Source organism: Xiphophorus hellerii, chromosome 11, assembly GCF_003331165.1.
Source record: "Xiphophorus hellerii strain 12219 chromosome 11, Xiphophorus_hellerii-4.1, whole genome shotgun sequence".
Taxonomy (NCBI): Eukaryota; Metazoa; Chordata; class Actinopteri; order Cyprinodontiformes; family Poeciliidae; genus Xiphophorus; species Xiphophorus hellerii.
The window spans coordinates 26892357-26912032 of record NC_045682.1 but is presented as its reverse complement, the minus strand read 5'-3'; the positions used below and the strand labels follow the sequence as shown (position 1 = coordinate 26912032).

The following is a 19676-nucleotide window of genomic DNA, read 5'->3' as shown; positions in this document are numbered from 1 at the left end:
AGACGGTTCTAGATGCAAAGGCATGCTACCGTGTTCAGATTTCCTTTTTATTTATTTAAATAAAACCATGTATGATTATTCTTAATGTGCTACTTTGTGTTGGCTCACTTCAGCTTCCAATAGAATGTACTGCAATCTAATGGTGTAATATGACACTATATAAAGAGGTGTCAAGTAAAATAAATTATTTTCTTTCTGACACTGCTTAAAGAGCACGTAGTGGAGACGTTTTGGTGTCAGATGTGCAGAAAACATGTCCCATTGAAATGATGCCACAAATAAAGCATCATAGAAGTCTATGAGTTCAGGGGAAAAGTTTTACTGTCTAATTCCAAAAAGCACAAATCACTTTGTCCGTAAGGTGAAAATGCAATACAGTCTACATACATCTAAAATGTGAAAACCTTCAGAGTCAGAGTTCTCTGACTACAGGTTTGATGGCATGTATGCACTATTCCCTTGAGCAAAAACATCCTTGAAGAAGCAATATTTCCCCCAGTAGGAGAGACCAATACCAGACACATCAAGCCTTTTGTGTGTTGGCATGAGCGCCGGTGTGTTTGGAGGTGACATAAAAATATAGCGAAATAAATTTTTAAAAAGTCTTTTTAGATTCCTTCATTGTTTCCCTATCTGCAAAATCACAAAATCATAGATAATTGAGGAACAAGAAATACCAGAAAATTCATTATTAACACTTAAAAAACTTTTTTTTTTGTATTTCACTTTTTCAACATCACCAGCAATTAACAATCACTAGCTGGTGTACATTTTTGTAACTGTAAATATAAAAGATACTCAAAAGTCTCACTTCAAAATAGCTTAAAGGTGTTTGCAAGAGATTCAAACTGTGGCTACTCTGAATCCCTCACTTGGGCGGGGAATGATTCCTTTATTATGATGGGAGGCTGGGCAGACCAGTCCAGCACACTGCAACACATAAACACAGAGGAAACAATCATGCCCTCTAACCCCGACATGAACTCACTTCACAGAAATGTCATAAACTATTAACCCATTTGTTGAGACAATTTGTTGAGATGGTTGTGAAAGTCAAACTAAACTAATAATGCTCAAAAAACCAGGAAGGACACAAGACAACATGTTAGATTCTCATTATTAATTACACTTCCACAGGACTAAATAAAGATGCACTAGTATAACTGCTAAAATTATTCTTAGTTTGAACTATAGATTAGAGGTGGGTAATTGAGTATCTTCAGCCCTGATGTCTTGAGTGTCTACAAAGTTTCTTTGTTGCAATTAATCTAGTTTAAATGGCTGAGTTGTCTTTTCAGCCTTTCTCCAGGTTTGCTGGAGTCTGATGATGGATTTATTGGATATAGATGTGCTAAAGCAGGGAAACATTGGTTTCTCTGCTCAATTTAACAATGGAACTCTTTGTCATCTTTCCCTATTTGTGCTATTATAAGAGACAATGAACAATGAGAGTTTTTGTTTGTCTGATTTTGCTCTGTAAAAATTGACATTTTAAAAAGTACAGTATTAGATTGTTCCATAAAACACTAAAGGCGTGGTGGAAAAAGGTACCTAAAGCAAATGATGCCCTCTGCCACTCAATACTAACACATTATCATCTCTCAGTGTAATTTTCAGCTGCTGTGAAAACCAATCCACACCTGCCATCTCTCCAGCTCAGATATCAACTGTGTGAATTCTGATCATCACAGTTAAAGCTGAAACTAGAACTGCAGTCCACTAACAGTGAAGGGTTTCTACAAACTCTGAAAATCTGTGTTGTTGCCAGACAAACGCCAAATTACGGTACCCACAAGTTTCTTCAACTGTCTATTTAAAACTGACAGTTATATGCTGTATATACAGTATACTGTATATACTGTGTATATATATATATATATATATATATATATATATATATATATATATATATATACAGTACAGACCAAAAGTTTGGACACACCTTTCTAATTCAATGGGTTTTCTTTATTTTCATGACTATTTATAAGGCAAGAAATCCCACTTATTAACCTGACAGGGTCAGGTTAATAAGTGGGATTTCTAGGAGTGTCTTATTCATAGGAGTGTCACTCCTATGCATATAGTATATGTAGACTGAGAAACTGTTGACTTCTTAGTTTATGTCTGCACACGTTTATAACAAAACATAACAGAACACATTATAAAGTTGGATTAATTCGGGATTATAGCTCACCACCTTAAATCAATAACTCCTGCCTTATATTGTTCAATTTCACTCATATTCTATTTATAGTAAAGATAATGCATGAAATGCACTAAATACTCTTTTAAAAATGTTGGGCTTATATAACTTTTTGAAAAAGAATAAGCTGGTTAACTTTATGATTAACAAATATTTGTAGTTTAAAACAAGTTTTGAATCTTAACAAAAATTCAGTCTAAAAATTCACATCCCAGTAAATCATTTGCATTTTTTTCTTCTTTGAAAATCACACAGACTGAGCAGTGTTGATTCAATTTAACACAATTAGTTAATAAACTGAACTTCAAAATAAGTTTTTGTTTACCAGGTAACTTCAGTAACTTGTACAGTGGTTTGTACTGATAAAGAAATTATCAGGTTCTCAATAGTATTTTAATAAACATTTAAATCTGAAGAGCAAAATTGGTACTGTGTGGAACCGGCGTTTACACAACGAATTAACGGATGTGCCTTTAATTCATTGTTGTTCATTTTAAAGTGAAAAGGAAGGTTAACAGAAAGACATTAAGCTCATTAGAAAGTGCTGGTGCTCAACATTGGAAAAGAAAGGATGAAATGTCTTATGAACTCATGTAACAGTCAATGACACATTAATGTCACAGTCATAATCTTCTCTGAGTCACAGCTCTAAATTCAAATACAAATGACAGATACAGTGTTAATTATCCTCAATTATAAATCATCACTTTTAGATCAAAGAAATTTAGAAAATCAATATTACATCCTACTGTTTCATAATATCAATGTTCAGAAGGTTTAATGTTTACACATATGATTTTGAACTCTGTACAGTCACTTCAGGGGGTGTTAATTATGTGTTAATTATGGGGGTGTTAATCAACCTGTGTCAAACTTTCTCCATTAAACTTGTTTAACAATAACATGACGGGTGAGCCCCTTCAGACCACAGCTAAGAGAAAAGACTACTGTATATACCTACAATCAACCCTGACCAAATGGATTTCTTTTCTCAGTGAAATAAAGACATATATTAATAAAAACACTTATAAGTGTTTCTGTAAAATTTAATTGCTGATGCTACCCGTCATTACAAACTCACTTTGTTAGTAACACATACATACATCCAGAAGCCCACTTCAAAACATAATACACCTCTTACAGATTACAAAGTCATTTTGGATTCTTTATTTAAACTGGTGAAACTAAGTATACTGTGTGCTTTTTAGAGCATGTAGATGGAATCTAGGTATTATGTTTTATATCATATGTTGTATTTCTCACATCAGATCATGGGGTAACTCTACTCTGTGCTCACACACAGACTTATGCTCCTATAAACAAGTAATACTTGTTCCATTATTCTGTTTTCCCTCTTAGTTTCATAGTGATTAGTTGTTTATAGATGACCTTCCTCTGGAGATGGGTCTGCGGTATAATATTTGTGTACTGACAAAAAACCATTCGTTACGTTTGAGTTAGTCGTGGATTTTACCAAATATATAATATATAAATAATGGAACAAGTATGATCTGAAAAGAACTAAAGCATTATGACATACTGGACAACTGTCCCTGGGAGCAGACCATTTACAATAAACTGTGAATGAGACACAATTTGCCACTTTTAACATAAACAACCAGCTGGCCTAAAGCCATGTCATCAAATGACACAAAATGTGTCCAGGCAGAACTTTTAAAAGCAAATATCTGTTGGTTCACTCTTAGCACGTCAGAGTTAAAAAGGCACTCAGAATGCACTCCACCACCAAGGCCAATCCCGAGGCTTTTAATTTCAAACCGCTCTATAGAAAGTGATCAGAATCAATGTCAAAATGTAATGAACTTTTCATTTAATCATGCACTAAAACGCTCATGATGAAATAAGAGTTGATGGTTTTTACCAAACGACGTTCAAATGAAAAGAACAGAGCTCTGCAGTGTGCAAACCATGGGATAGAGAGTTGTAATAGAAATAGTGTGAATGTTAATTATTAACATTAACAATATTTTTCTTAATCTCATCCTGATTATTATATGTACACATGGCAAGTATCTCCGCTTTCAGCCTCATCAACAAATAAAGTGCATCCAGGCTGATCTGCTGTCTTGATATTAGGATCAAGATCATGTTCTATAAATGAATCTACTCATACAAATCATTTCTATATAGCTGTATAAATACTTAGCTTTTTGTTTTTATTAATGTGAGTTTAATTATTTAATACTTTAAAGCAGGTTTAAAGTCTACTCCCTTATGCTGGTTGTTTAAATCAATTGATAAATCTCAGCATCAGAGTTATTCTGATTAAATTACACAAAGGGTCAAATGATCTTTTTCAGATTTGAAATTAAAAGTTCAGGACTTCAGCTCAACTTGGGACATTTACTGGACTCAAGAGTTGGCCAGAAAGATAAGAAAATTACTTGTGATTTGCAAAACAATTGCTTTATCCTACTTATGGTAATTTTATGGTGATCAGCACATGAAAGTCCTACCCAATGGAATATCAATATGTAAGTTGGACATAGATGGGATCACATTGCTAATCTTTCTGTTGAAAGATAAGTACTTTTCTTAGGAGTCTTTGCTTCAGTGAAGCCTGAAACCTGTGTAAATGTCAACTGCAGCACTTAAATGGAGCAGTGTGGCCAGTAAGCTGAGCGATGACTCCTGAAATGGTACTCTAGCCGATTAACCCACTTTGATTTGCAACTCTGTCTAATCCCCCTGCAGCAGGGCCCAAATACAGTGTCATCATCAAACAAGCAGAGAAAAAAGACAGACATGAGACTGAATCCAGAGATAAAAAGAATATGGGCGAACATGAGACATACGACACGAGACAACTGTGAACTATATTTCCCATTTGTAGTGTAAATGGGCAGTATGCTTTGAATTCCCCAAGCTTTATTTCAAAAATGACAGTCTGCTCTTGAACTACAGTAACAGAAAACTGTTAAGAAGGATAGTAAAAATGTTAAACTTAAAAGACTTGTTCAGCAAGTTTTGAAGACAATATATTTTACAAGAATGTTTTTACAACTTTTTTCCACTTCACCAAAGGGTGAGCATGCAACATTCATTTGGATTTTATTTTGGGTGGATTACTTGGGTTGTTGTCAACAATCTGTGTCAATTGCATGTCAATAGAATTGCTAGAAATATAATATTTGAGAAAAATAATGTGTTCAGTTATTTTAGCCTCTGTTTATATGAATAAATAATTAATTAAATGGCATCCTAAGTAGCTGTGTAAACCTAAAAAGAACATACTATACAGAAAAAAAGAATTGAGAATTAGAGACAGTAAAAGTTTGAAGTTTCATTTCACAATCCTCTATTTGCAACAGAAATGGTAGAAGTAATAAATAAAAACAAAATAATCCAGAGCTTTACTAATATATCTACCCAAACTTTCAGTGTTTGAAGCACTAGAGACTGATCTACGGTTTGAGTCTGTTATGTTCACGGTTACAAACACTATATATAGGTTGGGAGCTTTACACAGCAACAAGTTCTTGGGGAGGCTGAAAAGAAATAAGAGGCACTTTTCTAAGACGTTGCATTCATTAAATGTATTTGGCAAGTTCTTAAATAACTTATTTACAAATATTTGCCTATTCGAAAACATCAAAACATTAGTCTAAAATAGACTAATATTGAGATTGAATTTTCAGTGCTCTGTCAACTTGGCACTGCCTTCCCCACAGAATCTTTCTAGTCTTTTAGAGACATTAAAACTGCTGCAGCTCTCACTACGTAGAGACAGAAAATCTTTCAAAGAATCTGGTCAAAAACAAACAATCAGAGCATGGAGGATGGCCTTATCACTGTCAATCACACTCATGAATACGCTGCTCATACCCTCTAGCCTTGCTACTGTCTATGCTACAGCTCCTTCCCCACAACAGAACCTGCTGTGAACGTGCAGGCTAGTAAGCATAGCCACTGGTGACTGCGGGTAAATGGTTTTTCTGTAGCAGTAAGTTGTTTCTTCGCAATTATCGTAGCTGCCAAGACCAACATCCTTGTGATCGCAGTATGTTGCACTGTTTGTGTTACCCATGGTCACTGTCCCTTCTTTATATAGGCATGAATAAAATATGTAAACCCTTTCTTTAGCAAAGGTTACTGTATTAATACATGTTCTTTTTATTGCATTAAAGCAGCCCCAGAATGGGATCCAGACGGATTACTTAAACTCTGTAGAGCAGCAAGGGTATTGAAACCTTCACACATCAATAATGCAAGTTTGAATGTGGGTCGATTCAACACTTTGCTCACCCAAATCATGTATTCTTCCTTCACAGCATATCCCTTCGGACTTTCTCCAGCACATGGCTGTTCTATTTTCTAGTTTGTAATTTCTACAGAGTCTACATAGATTTCAGTGTTTTTATTCCTAACCTTATTAGTTGCAAAACAAGAAACCCTGGCTTCCTTTTATGCAAAGGTGAAGTTAAATTACAGAAAAATACACAGGAAATTGGGAAATTTATTTTTCCATCTAGGATTCAGCACTAGATACAGTATATGAACATGTACTGTATATTTGGCAGTATGCTTGTTTGTAATGCTGTTATTTTTGTTATCATAAGGATTTTTGGACTTGTTTTCAGGTGATTATAAACTAATAATACTGATTATCTAATTAGACTGGAACTGTTAATAATAACATTGAGAAAAGTAAGCCATAGCATTTTCATAGCTAAAATTAGGCTTCAAATCGCATTTAATGAAAATCTAGGGAAAAAGTTATATCTGCTTGAAATGTGTGTGGAATTTAAACTAGTTTTTAGTGAGCATAGAAAACACTCTCAGACAATCACAAACAATAGATTGTGAAATCTTTCTAATAGGTCTTGGTTTAAGAAATGTCTTTCTGTAAAGGCCAAAATGCTTAACTCCCCTAAAATTTGTTAGTTGTATTACTTCGTTCATGTTTTGTAGATGACAAGTGCATATAAAGAACAAAGTTAGGGAATGTTTTCTAAATATTGAGCAGATGGTTTTAAGAATAAAAAGTGAAAACTTAAAGGTCAGCTTAACTACAAGCAGTGAAAAAACAAGGAAGAAAGTGCAATAAAAACTGAAAGCAGATTTCATTCGAGAGCAAACACTGGTTAGGGTTATTTTACATTGTCGATGGTATTCTCTGATGTCAGGCTTTTCATTATGTGGATCCATTTATGGTTTGTCTTTCTTCATTTTGGGGTTTGAGTGGCACTCTCTTAATTGTGTAATCCCTTGTTCTCTTGTCCTTTTCAGGATTTTCAAAAAAATAGACCTATGTACTGTTTCTCTCCCTCTTAATTACTGTTCACCTGCTGTTGGGAAAAAGGGTTAAGAGCTCTCCATTTGAAATGTTCTAACATTATGAATAGGTTTTCAGCCACGTCTAATGCTAGTGTGACTGGATTTTTTTCTTTTTGAAAGCACGTTTAAAAAGGCAACATATTTAGGTGGAAAATATGCTTCTCTACTTCAGATGGTTCTAATAGACTGCATTAACACAAAAAATACAGTTAATTCATTTATAAAATTGATCAATTTGGCTCAATAATGGCTACTTTGAGTTTTTTAGAGTTCAGTAAAAGAATTTTGTCAAGATGATGCCTGAAAGAAAAACTGCACCCAAGACTCATTTGCTAAATTTCACAGAATTACAGTTAAGCCAAACATTATTCATACCACTGGCATGAATAGTATGATAGACATCTCTCCAAGTATAATAAAATTATTGCTAGTAGTAGTTAGGGGAATACTTTACTTACTTTCAAAAAGAGGAAACCTGTTAGTAAAATAAATAAAGAAACCTAAATCTGATAAAGTATGAATAATTTTGGTCTAAACTGTAAATTCCAATAATGTCTGATTCTGCATATTGCAGAGCTTTAATTAAAACTGTAATTAAATGATACACAAAGACTCAGTTCACTACTTAGGTGGGTTCTGGCTGGACTGGGTGGTATACTGGGTTATCAGACTGAATGCAAATGCTCACCACATGCATTTTTTCATTCAAAACATTTTAATTATGGTATAGTTTTTTTATTGTTTAAATAAAATTTTAAAATACCTACCACGTATCAAAGATTGTTTCTATTATAGAACATGGAACATTGTGTTATCATTTTATCCTTTAATATAAAACATACTGACAAAAGTATAAATCCATTTCTATTTATAGTACATCCCATTTAAGCTGAAGCATAATTAGTGTCAAAAGTCCAAATGGATAACAAAAATATTTGATTTTTGTTCTAAACATCTATAAACACAATTAAATAGCCAGGATCAATAATAGAACTTTCATTAATTAAAGAGAGATTTTTCCAGCCATGTTATGATATAGAGGTTAAGAGCCTCTGATGGAAATTCCTCCAAAATCCTAGAGCCTTTATATGACTGGCTGTGCTGATTTCAGCCACTAATGAATTAGGAGATCTGTCCAAATAACCAGCAGAATATTGAAAGTGACTGAAAACAGATTTAGACACAACACTAATACAGAATTAATATCATTTAATGGCTGTTGGGTCTGGATGATGTATAAAGCAATAACACATAAGTGCTTCATCCAACTTCCTTCTCTTTAATATTGCAAAGTACATCATGATGTATCACATCTGTACAATGTAAGCAGTAGGGATGTTTTCGCAGCACAATGTTTATGCATTTACAGTAGACATGTTGAGAGAAGGAAATCACAACATACTGACATTGTGGTGGAGTGGAGAGGTAGTCGGGGAAGAATTTCATAGCCTTCCTCCAACAATCAATAAGCTCCTCTCGACCTTTATGTGCATCAATAATAGTATTTCTGCCTTTTGGATGAGGATGAGAGTTTTAGTTCATCCTTAGACAGGAGTATTCCTCTCCTGTAAAAGCTGCTGGCTTATAATTCAAGTGTTCAGGGGCTCAACTAAAAGTAAATATTGAGAGTAGAATGGCAGCAGAGGATCACTGAAGGGAATTGCTTGGAGATAAAAGAGAGAGAGACATCTAGAAGTGGTACACCATGCTCTCTTATTCTCCACCCTTTTTTTTTCAGAAGAAAAATTGAAGGCTTTAGTAGCCAAAGTGCTCTGCCCAGACATCTTACACGACATCAGCATGCAGTGTGTGTGTAAGACTGCTACAGAGGTATGTCCACCTCTGACTCATGCACAATGAACCCTCAGCACCAGCAGGTACAGGACTTTCCCCCCCAACATTAACAGCACAGTGATTTCTCCATGTGGCAACTTGGTAATATTAAAGCTCCGTCTTATGTCTGTTTCCATCCGTTTCTCTTTCTGTTTACGTCGCACGCTCAGGGGTGAAAATTTGACCCACAGGTCTTATACACTCTCACCCTATCTGTTTTACCCCTATAGGCCTGGGATGCACTGACCTTTTCTGGATGTGCAAGAAACACTGGCGACAGCCTCCTTATTTCATGTCCGGCTTCAGGCCTAAATGACATTTTGGCCTCATGTTGTCTGCATGATGCATGAGTATGTAAGGCTGCAGAAATCCAGATGTGAATACTTACATAAGTATCCCTCTCTTTAACTTTTTCACATGTTGCAGTTTTACAACCATAAATTTGGAGCAATGCAATGTTTAATAAATATACATAAAGGATGCTGTGTAGATACCTGGTTCCCCCTTTAATCAAAACCTGAAACATAAAGTCTAGTATGACAAAAAGTCTTTAGGAGAACCTAATTAGCAAAGAGTCTGTGTGTAATTTAATCTCAGTATAAATTTATCTGTGCTAGCAATGGTACATAGGGCTTCAGAAATTTATTGGAAAACATTTATGAAATAACAGTTTCAAGGAAACCAACAAACACTTGACATAACTCTCCTTTACAGCAGCACATAAATGTATAAAAGCTACAACTGTACCTGAAAAATCATCCATTGATGGTAAAACCTGGTAGTGGAGGATTATTGTTTGTGAATACTCCACTTCTATCATGGTCAGGGAAGCTCATAATCAATGTCAAACATGTTAAAAGCTGCAAACCGTTTTGAGACTGACCTGAATATTTATCTTCCAGCAGTAGAACCCTAAACATACAACATGATACAAATTCATGGGTGAAAACAGACAAGTCAAAGTTTAGCTCTAAATCCAAATATAGATATTGAAATTTATGACCGAATGTGAAAACCTTATGGATGCTTCTATAAGGCACCGAACATCAATAAATGTTTTCTAATATTATCCCATCTTTGCATTTTAGTAGCATTTCAGTTTTAGTTCTGAGTGTAAATTCTGAGGCTGAATTAACATCAGATGAATTTTCATACTGACTTTTTGGATGGTAACTCATTTGTAGTAAACAAGATACTTTTTGTTTTTTCTTCCCTGTTACATTAGTAATAGCTGAATAAAATGAGATGGTTTTAGGAGAAAACATTTTGCCTCATTTTGTGTCTGCTTCTAATGTGAAGTCTCCAACAGTGTGCATAGGCAAGAAATAACCTTCTGCATCATTCATACAGAACAAAGCATTGATGTCCTGCACGCTCATAATGACAAAAAGGACACTGTTGGAAGCATCCCTCTGTGACATATTTCCATTACCCTCAACTCAGTTCCCTATCTGTTCACTAAAAGACGGAACATAGGGCGGTTCTACCCGTGCACCAAATAAGTGCCGGATAGAGAGCCAGATGGGGTACAGGAAATGGAAGAAAGGAAAGTGCTTCTACACCAGCTGCTATTCTGAAAAGTGGCTACATTTATATTAGTGGGGAGAGCAGATCAAAGAGGATGAGACCATTACACACACACGTGGCCTTTTCTTTTTTACGAGGCTGCGATGGGTCAGGTGATAATGACTCCCCTTTCACATTAGAGGGTGTTGAGCGAGCCAAACCCTCTCAAAGGAATGGGATGATCAAAGAGGCTGCACGGCACTCGCTTTGTATGTTAGCAGAGTTGGACTTTTTCTGTTTGGATGTGTGTGTATACAGAAAACTTCAGCTCAAACTTGTTTTGAAGCAAGCAACTATTGAGCACAGGTGTAACTATATACTTTAAGATCTTAAAGTTGCTAGTGTCAAAAAAGAAAGGAGGAATTCATTTCAGGAAAATAACTTTTGTCTAACTTTAGTTCTCATTATCCCTGAGTATTGTTTTATTTTCTGAACAAAACATTGTGGTCGTAGCTCTTGTCAAATGTTGCAGATAACATTTGACAAGAGCAACAAGTTATGTCTAACTAACTGTTTATGTGGACAGGAAAAAGGCTAAGAAGAACGGGGCTTTAGTCATACTTGAAAAATAAATCAGAAGAACCTACACTTGATAATGAAAGAGAATGAAAACCCAAAATTCAGTGTTTCATAAAATTAGAATAATGTTAAAAAGTTATCACATTCATAGAAAGTTGAGTGAAAGGAAAAAGCGTGGTAGGAAAGGATGCACCATCAAAAGGGATAGCAGCATTCTCGAGAGTATTGCTGAGCAAAATCCATGAGTGAATTTTGGGGAGCTTCTCAATGGAGATGCTCATTTCATTTTCCAGCAGAACTTGGCACCTGCTTTCACTGCCAAAGGTACTAAAAGCTTGTTCTTGATGTTACTGTGCTTGCCTGGCCAGTAAACAAGCATGACTTAAACCCATAGAGAATCTATGGAGTATTGTCAAGAGTTTAATGAAAGACACCAGACCCAACAATGCAGATGACCTTTAAGCTGCTATCAAAGCAACCTGACTCATGACTTCACAATGCCACTTGCAAACCAAATTGGACTAATAACGCTGCCTCCATGCCACACTGCATTGATGAAATAAATTATGCAAAAGGAACCACTACAAAGTAATTAATATGTGGAAATGAAGACTTTTCAGAAGCCTGACTTTTCTGTTTATAATATGCTGTTTTGGATGGATGGAGGTTACTGAAAATTTGCTCTGTATGTATATACGTATTTGTCTGCTTGCATCAGTTTCCAAGCCGAGACGTCTTACAACTTGGAAACTGCCATAAGATGTCAGATACAAGTGTGTACACAGAAGATACACACTTGTACCTTCTGTGTAAATACAAGTGAACAGACATAAAATATCAGACTTCATATTATCTGCAACTAAAAATTTTACAGGACCAAGATACAAATGTACTTCTGTCAGCTTTCCGGTGATTCTACCCCCCAAAAAATCGGTTTTAAAAATATGCAATAGAAACACAGTGTAAGTCAAGCACAGGAAGAAGCATCTAACCAAAATAAAAGTAAAAACTTTGATGACAGTGGATCTAAGAATGCATATTAGCTTAATTTTTTTTTTTCCTCACTTTGTCACCTTAATCATGTCAAGCGTGACCTTCAACCGTGATAAGATGCAGCCTTGTCTGTCTGGGAAAAATAATAATAAAGTGCAGTTCTACAGTTTCAACACTAAGAGGCGCACTTGTATGAAACTTAATCTCCGATGCTCATACACGCAACACCTATGTTCATCCACAGTCACCGGTCCTGGAGAAACAGTTACGACAAACCTTCTACATCAGGAAATAAGTAAAAAAAAAAATGCGTCTTGATCAAAAAATGTTCCTTCAGACATAGTAAAAGATGGGTTAATGTACTCTTCAAATATTGATTTAATAGAGATGGTGATTCTTGGAATTATAATTTCTCCGCTTCACAAATTTAAGTGCAAAACTTTAAATAAAATATCTGTCTTTATCAAGAAGTTCTAAGGGAGCAGCAAAAATAAAGTCATGGCATCATCCTCGCAACTTTAATGGCCCTTATAGTCTTAAAGTGATCAGGTCAGTGTCACGTAGTTCCCCATAACGGAGGGTTTCCCTATTGCGCTTTGAGGGAGGTGGGAGGGACTGGAGGTGTCTCCCTCAGGAGGCGATTACAACGGGCACCAGTTTCTTGAAATTATAAATGTTGTTGGTTTTCTTACCATGTTGACTTCTGATACCATGTCTATGCTGGCTATGTCTATATTCATTCCCACTCCAACTGGAGGACCTGGGACAGACGAAAAACACAGTAAGCATCAGGAAACAGCAGGAGTTAAACCGCCAAAAGGAATCAAATTATTGACTTTCATCAGTAGAAAGAGTTTAAAATAGGTGTGTAATGGGAACACAGATTAACACTTGTAAATTTAGCTGTTGTCAGGCGGATGATTAGTTCACAGTTCTCACGCCAGGGTTAGGATTAGATGCGCTGACCTGCAATCAAAGTGTCTTCCTCACAGTAAATCACAATCCCTCCAAATATGCATTTCTGATCGCCAAAATATTAAGATATTAAAAAGAAATCAACACAGAGATGACTGACACATTTTCTTTCTTTTTTTTAGTATTTTTCGTGTTATTGGTGTCTGAGATATATTACTCATTTACGCCAGCATTACGACAGGATGTTTCAACTTATCATCAGACTGTATCATATAGATTGCTTTATCATTAAAATTCTTAGATTAGTGATTCAACTTTCGGGAACCAAGTTGGACTAATAACGCTGTACTACTCCCGCCTGGCAACGCTCAATCTGGAACAAAATGTTTGTAATGGACCTAATTACCTCCGAAATCTGGCCTCAGTCGTATATCATAACCTTTTAACAGTCTGTCCACCGTTTCTTTGACCAAAGGCATATTGCTAGGGTCATTTACACTGGCACTATAGGAGGAAGAAAAGAAAGAGAAAGCAGAGAGCAGAGCTTTAGAGACGGAGAACTGCTGTGCAATACATGACAATTGTTTTGCATCCCGCTTGTAAGACAGTCACACTTAGTAAAATGAGTGGAGCATCCTCCGACCCCCTTTCACTCACCTTTGAGCGCGCATCACAGCTGCCATGAAGAAGATCAACAAGACACACGTCGTCCTCATCCCTCTCGCGCTTACGGCTGCAATTTTAAAATTATATGGTTTTCGGTTTCTTTTAGTGAAGACTTGACGAGGTCTAAGTTGTTCTCGCCAGTGCAGTAATTCCAATACCGGGCGCATGCGTATTTCAGATCACAACATCAAGAAGCAGCAGCGGTGCTGCTGTTGATGCCAATGGCAGATCCAGACAAGAAAGAATTTAAAGGAGAATCATGACTCCGTGTTACCCAAAAGGACAAGGGGTCTTTCCATATTTAAGTTCGGTTTTAAGTGTTTAAGAAATAAAGGGGGGAGAGGGGTGTGGGGGACTGTAAGAAAAAGTTTAGGGGAAAAGTGAGGAAATGTGGGTGGGGTGTTCTCTTTCCATTCGCTGTTCCTGAACCTGACGTTCAGCTGACACTGAACAAGTCCTGCAACCCTGCTTCCTCCAGCAGTTACTGGAGCATCGGGGGAGGGGAATCCCGACAAAATAACTCCTATTGAAAAATATTCTATCTATCTATCTATCTATCTATCTATCTATCTATCTATCTATCTATCTATCTATCTATCTATCTATCTATCTATCTATCTATCTATCTATCTATCTATCTATCTATCTATCTATCTATCTATCTATCTATCTATCTAACCCATCCAGTTGCTCTGTCCATGGTGCTGAATACAGTCTCCAACCTAAACTCCCCAGCACACACTTCACAGTGCCTCTTTCCTTGTGAAGAAAATGTAGTAAACTTCGGGGTTTCATGCTACAAATGATTCTCTGTACCAACACTTGCTCACGCATCGATCTCAACTCATCCGGGGTTTTGATGAGAGGAGAGCCTTAATGCCCAGGGAAGCGCAGTGTCCATGCAGCGCCTAGGGGCTGATAGAGCATGAGCCGGTTCCTCCGTAGCTGTTTTTTTCACAGCCATGCACGCTCGTTGCTGGCTGGCTCCATGCACTGCTAAGCAGGATGAGCTCCGCTGTGTGAACTTGGACACAAATCGTCATGGATATGGTATCATCAGAGCTGGAAGTTAGAGGAATGAGCGCATTATAAAGTCAAAGAACGAAGCGTAATCTGCAGAGTGTTCTGAACTGTAAATGCATAATTAATGACTTTATTTATCTCTAGACTGCTGATTTCTTCATCTCATAAATATGGAATCCAGTCCCTTTTCAATATGATCAAGAACAATTCTGAACTTAGTTTGACCTTAGGGGAAGCTTCTATTAAAATTCGTAAAAGTGCAAAAATACTGAGTTAAAAAAGATAAACATAAATTAGCATCTTATATACATCTGAACTAATACAATTAATATATGAATAGGTTCTTTTTATCAAATAAAACAGATGAACATTCTGTACTGAATACAGTACCAAACCAGAAAGTTCAATGTAGTTTATTTTGATTATGTGTGATTGTCCAAAACAAAGTTTGGCTTTTGAAATGGGAGAAAAAGAGGAACAAGATAAAAAAAAATATTAAAAAACACAAGAAAAAAATGTGACATGCAATTGTATCAAACTTTGTTCACTCTGATGACTCTGAATGAAATTCACTTCAGCATATGAAGCCCCATACCCAACCCATTAAAACAAACAACCCTGTGAATGGAGTAGAGAGGAGCTGCCAAAGGACAAGTGTATCAAAACATCTAATTTCAACTAATTTCAATTTGAACTAGTATAATGTAACAGATAAAAGAATAGGTACTTATGTACTTAGTTGTTTAATATTTCCAAAATAGATCTAGCTCTGTTGTGTTTTATATAATAGGTATTTTGAGTCCCTTAATAAAACATCACATTTTTCCAGCAGTGTATTGTGATCCTTTAGCTAAATTAAAAATTTATTTTTTTAATGCTGGAAACAAACTTAGTAAACAGCATCATAAATTGTTGAATAAATTTGCTGAGAAGTGCCCGAATACATAGATAACAGATGTCTGAGCAGTCAGTAATTCTTTCTCTGTTTTATTGTTCTGAGATGTCCTTTTAAAACTCATGAGCCGATGATAAACATTTTGGTGTTTAGATGGGAATGACATTAAATGTTAAAATGGTTTAAATTTGTTTTTAAGCAAGAAGACATGAAGTCACCTTGTTTTTTAAAAGACACAAATTCACAGCTCCAAAGTTAGTTCTTCAGAACAGAAACGGCTGTCAGAATTCAAATGATTTATTTTTTAGCATTTATTTTAAAACAAAGTTTAGCAACAAATGGAAGCAGACTGTCAAATAACCTTATTAATTCTACCATTTGTGTAGATTTCTGAAAGATGCATTCGGTTACCAAGAATTTATTTTTTAACACATGTAATAGTCTTACCAGTATGTCATTTATTTAGTGGTAAGTCAACAACACCATGGCAATCAATAGCAATTGTTTTTTACTTATCGATACATTACCAGCGTGTGCAGAATGACCGTGCTACGAAAAGAGGGTGAATTGCCATGCAGTGCTTGATAAACCTTTGCTTCATGCAGTCTTACTGTGGAGCTTGCACCTGGTCTGCTCTCAGCAGGTAACACCTCCCATGGATTGGCAGGCTGATATCTACCCAGGACTGTGTTGATAGACTGGCAGCATGCCAGAGCACATGGCCCAGATAAAGTACTGTAATTGCCTCCTTGTTTCACCTATCTGTACTAGAGCTTAAAATTATCTGCATCATAAACCTAAACAAGTACAGTGTGTCCCTCAACTACACACAGCATATATATATATATAGTTTATTACACCACTCAGATACTGTATATTGAGTATGTTTTTGGATGTATATATATGGAATAATCAAACACAATTCGTCTGCTTTTGCTTTCTCGTTTGCCTATAATTAAAACATCTCTGTGTAATTCTCTTTTATGTATGGTGTAATTACAGCATTGACACTGCTGATTAAAACTCCCTAACTCAGCAGAGGAGCTTTCATATTTACAGGCCTGCCTTCCATTAACTTGCTATTTTTATTTTGTATTTTTTTTACTAACTGACCCAACATTACATTAATAGAGTGGATACAGCCTTCGTCTCTAAATGGTAAAGCAAATGTGCAACTGAATTGATAAAATCTGATCTTTGCTTTAAGGTGTCTCTATCTTTTTATTTATGTCCATTTTTATATAGTCTGTGAATTTGAGACAAATCTTATCTTACTGACTTACAAACGGTAAAGTCCTGTGCTCAGATGATTAGTCTGCATCCTCCTCAGTTATCTACAACCACACCAGATTGTCAGCTGGTATGATTTTTACTGCCTTTCCAGAACATGATGCTGCTAGCTGATTATAGCATACACCTTGATTATATGGCTCGCTAAAATTAGGTCTGTCAACCGTCGTTAATATACATCCAAAAACATACGCAATATGTCTGAGTGGTGTAATAAACTCTCTCTCTGTACATATACAGAGATAGATAGATAGATAGATAGATAGATAGATAGATAGATAGATAGATAGATAGATAGATAGATAGATAGATAGATAGATAGATAGATAGATAGATAGATAGATAGATAGATTCAGTTACACAGTGTCCAAATAAAAAAATATATACCACAAAAAACCTGTATGCTTATTGTAAAGTTAATGGAAAAAATGTCAAATTGTTCCTCATAAAGTCAAATTAGGAACTTTTTGTTTGCTTCAATAGTTTGTGGGACATGTGAGCTTTGTTCAGTAAAACCATGATCGCTCTGCATCACTGATACCCGTGAAAGAGATCAACAGAAACTTGTATTTTGGGAGATGGGAAAAATGACTTGTTGATTATAAACATTTTTATCATAATAATTTTCTCAGAAATTATACAGAAATTGACATTCATCTGCAACTATTACTAGTTGCTACAAAAACTCAGAAGGAAACAACCAATCAGAGCCAGGAGGAGGGCCATAGCACTGTTAATAACTCTGGTGCTCACCCCCCTCCTGCTTGCTCTTCGCTAAGCTACACCCGGTTCACCAAAACATAGACTGCCACAAATGCTAAGGTCAGTTAGCATAGCCACCGATGGTAAATGATTTTTCTGTAGCTGTAAGTTGTTTTTACTGTGCTAAGACCTTCCCTCTGCCTCTGATTGGCTGTTTTTGACTGGGAGCGGTACATTTTTGCAGATGGCATTAGTAGCACTGGGAGGAGGCGCAGGAGCTCATTTGTTTCACAGATTATCTGACTCGTAGTATACTGTGACAACATGGTGACAGTTTTAATAAATATGGAAAAGACATATTTTTGTAAAAGTTATATTGCAGCTGTAACCCATTTTAACAAGTGAAGATTAAAGGGTTTTTTATACCTGCATTTTGCTGAAGTACTGATCATGAATATTATATTATGCCTAGGTGATTACACAAACTGCTTGAGCCTCATTTTATGCCGTCCAATCTTACTGAGGTACACAGCACTTTAGGTATCCAGTCGAAAGCTGTCACTAACCCTTTATTTCATCCTATCCCCTAAGTCTTTATGGCAACAGTTTTGACCTCTTAATCATAGTTAAACAAATTCCATCAACTGCCATCTTTATGCCTCATTACCTTACTACTACCAGAGGAGGCGCCACCTGCTTTTTTTTCAAGGTTGCAGTGTCCTTACCCATCTGACCAATACCAAAACCATGGACTGCTGGCCAACTCTGTTTCTTTTCATCTCTCTCTCAGTTGTTCATCCTGCCCCTGACAGACGCTGGCCAGCTCTGCCAGAACTGCTGACTCGAGTCCAGGTTGAGTGTCAGCTTTAGCCACAGTTGGATGGAAGGAAAGATGGAGGGACTGATAGAAAAGGGAAACGAAAGGAAGGATTATTGGACAACTTCTGCCAAACGACCCTATTTTGGTGTCTTGGCATCAAAAGCGGTGATTAGACTGTGACACAGGATGACAACGCAGTGGTTGGCCTCTGGTCTTGCTGTTCATGCAAACCACCTGCAGATTACAAAGATCAAGAGCTCCCATGATGCAGTGAAGCTGACATTCAAAGAGATCCTAAGGGATTACAATTTTATAAACACTAGAGACTTGTTCATTCATAATAGATGGTATGTTGACAGTACAAAAACATCAGCTTTCCGACTCTATTCATGCAGCTGTTTGTCAAATCAAGTAAAAGAAAATTCAAATGAAGCAATACTCCCGAAAATAAGCATCTGCTTAATCAGATCACATGAGTGTGAAAATACAGTTCTGTTTAGGCTGCCAAGTACTACCTCTGCAGGCTCCTTGACTTTAAGTTAACATTGATGGGGGTTTTTCCAGAGTGGGTAACCATAGAGACTGGATAGTGACATTCTATTCATACATGGGCTAAAAGAGGAAATTCAAATACACTTCAATGATTTAAAATGTCAGCACTTTATTTTCACAGGATGAAGGATTTCTTTTTTTTAATTTTAGGAATTAAAACAGTCATCAACAAAACAAAATGTTTAGGTGTCTGATATTTTTAGTGGGTTTTCTGTTTTGCCACTAACTTTTTTATATGTATAATTTGTTTGATAGTCATTGAGAAGCAAAATCCAGGTTCAACCCTTTGTTTCTCTGTTCTAACATTTTTTAAATGGTAGACAGACCGAAACGATTCAGTTCAGCTATGGCCCCATAACAAATCCAAATTTGTTCATGATTAGGTTGTTTTTAGCACTGTT

The 19676-nt window shown here is 36.1% G+C and overlaps 1 protein-coding gene across 1 annotated transcript in view; it reads right to left on the bottom strand.

The window, feature by feature from the left end:
* The window catches only part of gabrb2b (gamma-aminobutyric acid type A receptor subunit beta2b), a 41979-nt gene extending 27491 nt beyond the window's left edge, over positions 1 to 14488 (bottom strand). Inside the window, exons 1-3 of the mRNA XM_032576548.1 lie at positions 13985 to 14488; positions 13734 to 13831; positions 13105 to 13172 (exon numbers count right to left, since the gene is read on the bottom strand). Of these exons, the coding sequence (XP_032432439.1) occupies positions 13105 to 13172; positions 13734 to 13831; positions 13985 to 14160 (342 nt within the window). The 5' untranslated portion in view covers positions 14161 to 14488. The remainder of the gene's footprint in view (positions 1 to 13104; positions 13173 to 13733; positions 13832 to 13984) is intronic.
* Positions 14489 to 19676: the final 5188 nt, after the last annotated feature.